At 39.5% G+C, this 4256-nt stretch overlaps 1 protein-coding gene across 1 annotated transcript; it reads left to right on the plus strand.

Annotated features, from left to right (window-relative positions):
- Positions 1–408: 408 nt before the first annotated feature.
- Positions 409–2877, plus strand: LOC139717838 (cyclin-J-like). The gene is made up of 3 exons (XM_071629334.1): positions 409–697; positions 1875–2159; positions 2714–2877. Exons 1-3 carry the CDS (start codon positions 409–411, stop codon positions 2875–2877), a joined length of 738 nt encoding a protein of 245 aa, XP_071485435.1.
- Positions 2878–4256: the final 1379 nt, after the last annotated feature.

Consider the following 4256-nt stretch of genomic DNA (forward strand, 5'->3'; position numbering starts at 1 on the left):
TTTCACAAAGTTTATTAAAACAATTAGTTAATGGAATAATTACAAACAGTGAATCATTAAATATAAGTGCACATCCAACAATTTGTTAGAGACAGTAGGCCCTAAGCAAGACTTCACAGACATGTACTTTTTCACCCACAGGTACAGTTTTGATGCTTTATATCATGGCTCTATGCAAAAGATAGAGTGTCCAGTTTATTCTGATCAGAAAGGTGACCACCTCCCTGGTTTGATAAAACCTCCCCACTGTTGAATCATTTTTCGGTGACAAAGCTGTGATGCCAATACTCAGTCTTTTTTCAGAACTTAAAACTGTTGTGATGCAAAATACAATAGTAAGCCAAATGAGATTGTAGTCCAAAGATTTTGTTTCATCTCTGTGGCAGGGGTCAGTCTCCATAGGTCACCATGACACAGGTGAGGCAGTGGCACACAAATTCGGAGATAGCCACAGACGTCTACGCTTCCCTGCTGCAGGAAGAGCTGACCCGCTGCCTACCCTTCCTGGGCCAGTCTCCGCAGCTCAACCTGCGGCGGTATCTCGTCGACTGGCTGGCCATCGTGTGCGAGAACCTGAACATCGACAGCATGGCGCGCCATCTCGCTGTCTACCTCCTTGACCGCACCATGGACCACTTCACCATCAGCGGGGAGACCCACCTTCAGCGACTGGCACTTGTTTGTCTCCTCATTGCAAGTAAGAAAGATGAGAGAGAAAGAGTATCTGTTTGGCGGATTGGATTGCTTGAGTTATCTAGTTCAGAGGAGTCAAAAATACTTTTACTCACTTGACAAGCACTACATTCTTGTGTTTGGGAAATACAAACTAGATATAAAACTGAGTACCATGCAATTCATACTGCTTTGAAGAGTGTAACTGTACAGCAATTCTTGTGAAAATAACTTCCGGATCAAAACAAAGAACCCTCTTCATGAGGAAAGCATTAGAGATCAAGATGAAAGTGTGAGAATATCCAAATCTATCCAACTGTTTGCATGTTCTGTTCCAAAGTGTTTTGCATTTTTTTTCTTCAAAAGGCACATTTTAATAATTATCAAAACCCTGACAGGAAATATTAATAGGGGCAGGAGAAACAAATTTATTCAAAAGGGGGAAACTGGCACCCTGGGAATAGTGGGCATAGCACAAAACGTCCAGAACCAAGTAAATTGCAAAGATATTCTTTTCCATTGTTTTAATTGCTTGACTTCACTCCTAGAAAAGTTAAGTTGCACATCAAAGGACAAGTTCACCTTCATAGACATGTGGATTGAGTGAATGCAGCAATATTAATAGAACACATCAGCAAGAGTTTGAGAAAAATCGGACAATCCGTTCAAAAGTTATGAATTTGTGAAGTTTCTGCTCTGTTACGACTGGATGAGAAGACTACTATAGCTTGTTATGTCACATGTGTACAACGATATAAAGAAAGAATAAAGAAAATTGAAGATATTTTCCCTTTTCTCGCATAATGAAAGAACACTTGACTTCCCTCTTTACGAAGGCAAGGGGGCTAATATTACCCGTAACATACGCCAGTGACGAGTCGAGAAAATATGCACTTTTTTCAAAAAGTAAAATTTTTATGAAATTCTCTTCACATTTTTCTGATACCGTTGTATGCATGTGACATCATACACTCTAGCAGTCTTGACATCCAGCAGTGACTGTGCAGATACTTTAAAAATTCATAACTTTTGAACGGATTGTCCGATTTTCCCCAAACTTTCACTGATGTGTTATACAAATATTGCTGCATTCACTCAATCCGCATATGTATGAAGATGGACTTGTCCTTTAAGCGGTTGTTATCTGTTTATGATGCTAATTTCCTGTCTTGCTCATTCATTCATTTCCCTGTTAATTCAAGCCAAGTTTGAAGAGCAGGAGGTCAAGATTGCCAAACTGACCAACTTGGCCAATCAGATCAACTCTGATACCACCGCGCAGAAGGAATTCTTCCAGATGGAACTCCTTCTCCTTGACTTCTTCAACTGGAACGTTGCCATTCCGACAGCGCTCCACTTTGCCGACTACTTCACCATGGGCGCCATAGGCCCCAATGATCTCCATGCCGGCAAGCCCCTGACTGGTTGCAATGCCACACTCTACCTGAAACAATACACACAATACTTCCTGGAAATCAGTTTGCAGGGTACGTAGGCTTCTCTGCCATATCAACGGGGACCTCAGCAGGGAAGTAGATCATTCCTATGATATTAATCTTGCCCAGCTAAGCCCTCATAACTTCTAAAAAAATTTGATAAGTGTTGGGGATGGTAATCGACACCATCATTTCAATGACACAGATGGTGATAGGATATTCCTTCCGAAGTCAATTAATAATGTTTGCAAGAAGTAGAAAGCTGCAGGCAATGACACTATGTATGGCTTAACAAGGAAGTTTAAGAAGCAGTTTATTTCACCACCAGTTAATCATCTTTTCTGTATGGAAAGCTGATCTGATAAATTATCATTTTCATGTTTCTTTCTTGTTTGGGAGATTAATGCTTGATTAATACAGCCACTATGGTTGTACTAATCATGTAAAAATATATTGCAGGGTGACAAATTTTCGCACACCCCACGAAAGTCAAATAGTACATTCTATCAATGAATAATAGAGAGAAATTAGAGAGAATGGACTAATTGCAAGGTAAAAGAGAGTGTAGAATGCTGAGACTATTCCATTTCATTCTGTCCAAGCAGATCACGTCTTCTCCAACTGTCGTCCCTCTCTGGTGGCCGCCGTTTGCATAGCTGCGTCTCGTATCTGTCTGCAGCTCTCCCCGACGTGGACCCACCGGCTGTTCAAGTTGACCAAGTACTCCTGGGACCAAATCTGGCCTTACATTGACACCATGCTTAAGTAAGTTCTCTCCGGTTTGTTGTTGTTGTTGTTGTTTGTTTGGGGGGTTTTTTTGGTGTGTTTTTTTTTTTTTTTTTTTAGTAAAGCAGAGATGCAAACATGTATGTGTACACATGTATTCATAAGTAATAAGTTAACATCTTCTCCTGATATGTATACATGGTATGCAAGACTGAATGCATGACTATGTATGCATGATACACATGAATATGTATATATCACATATATATATATATATATATATATGTATATGTATATTTCTTCTTCTTTTTCTCGGGATATCATAGAGATGAGGTGCTGCTGGAGGCTTTAGAATGGCAGTGATATACCAGCCAAAGTGAAATTGATATCACACAGAAATCAAAGTGATTAGTTTCATCATGAGATTTTTTTTGTTGGTGTGGTTAGATATTGAACTGAAATAGGAAAAAACATGCATACACTAATAGCAAACACAGATGCAGTGTATTTGCTTCTCCCTCTTGATTCATTGAACTTATAGGCCCGAATTCACGAAGGTGGTACAAATGAAACCATGGACAAAACCCATGGAAGTGTCGCATGGAATATTTTGTTGCAAAATCAGTCATTTCGTCGATGAAATGATTATTTTGTACCGAAATGACAACATTTTGTAACTAAATGAACATTTTGTCCCGCAATAATAATTTCGTTAAAGAAACGGTCATTTTGTCGACAAAATGATTAATTTTGTAACAAAATATTCCATGTTAGGTGACACTTGGCACTCCATGGTTTAAACCGTTGTTTCATTTGTACCACCTTCGTGAATTCGGTCCAAAGAGTATTGAGCCATCCATACAGCATATTTACAAACCTCTCTGTAATACAGAAGTCATGTAAGCTGTTATCAAGCCGTCCCAGCAGTGCCCTTTGGAAATAGAAGCAAAGGTTAAGGAGTGTAATATCATAACTGAGACAATGGCTCCCTGTGAATCATAAACTCTACACATTATTACTTGAGACCTAAAGAGTGGTGATAACTGTCCTCCTTTTCCTTCTACTTCTTCCCCCACCACCCCACCCTCACCTGTGAATGTTTTTATAGAGAGCTACAGGCTAGTAAAGTGCCAGGAATGACTGCTGCTGGTTCTGTAATATGCACATTTTCATTTGAAGTTGATTGGCAGTTTATCACTTTATTGCATACTTTTCTTTGCACTTACCAGACAAGACACCTAGAGGTAAAATAATTTTCACACTTACCCCTGCCATCATTACAGGCAATTATACTGCAAATCGTCGCTGGGGTGACAAGACCTTGTATCTCAAATTTTGGTGAAAATCATGTTTTTGGATTAATTGTCATCTGTTCAAATTGGGTAGACCAAAAATATTTGGTGATTCATGGCCCACGGTGCT

Source organism: Diadema antillarum, unplaced genomic scaffold (assembly GCF_040938485.1).
Source record: "Diadema antillarum isolate AM-2024a unplaced genomic scaffold, OU_Dant_1.0 scf00000083, whole genome shotgun sequence".
NCBI lineage: Eukaryota > Metazoa > Echinodermata > Echinoidea > Diadematoida > Diadematidae > Diadema > Diadema antillarum.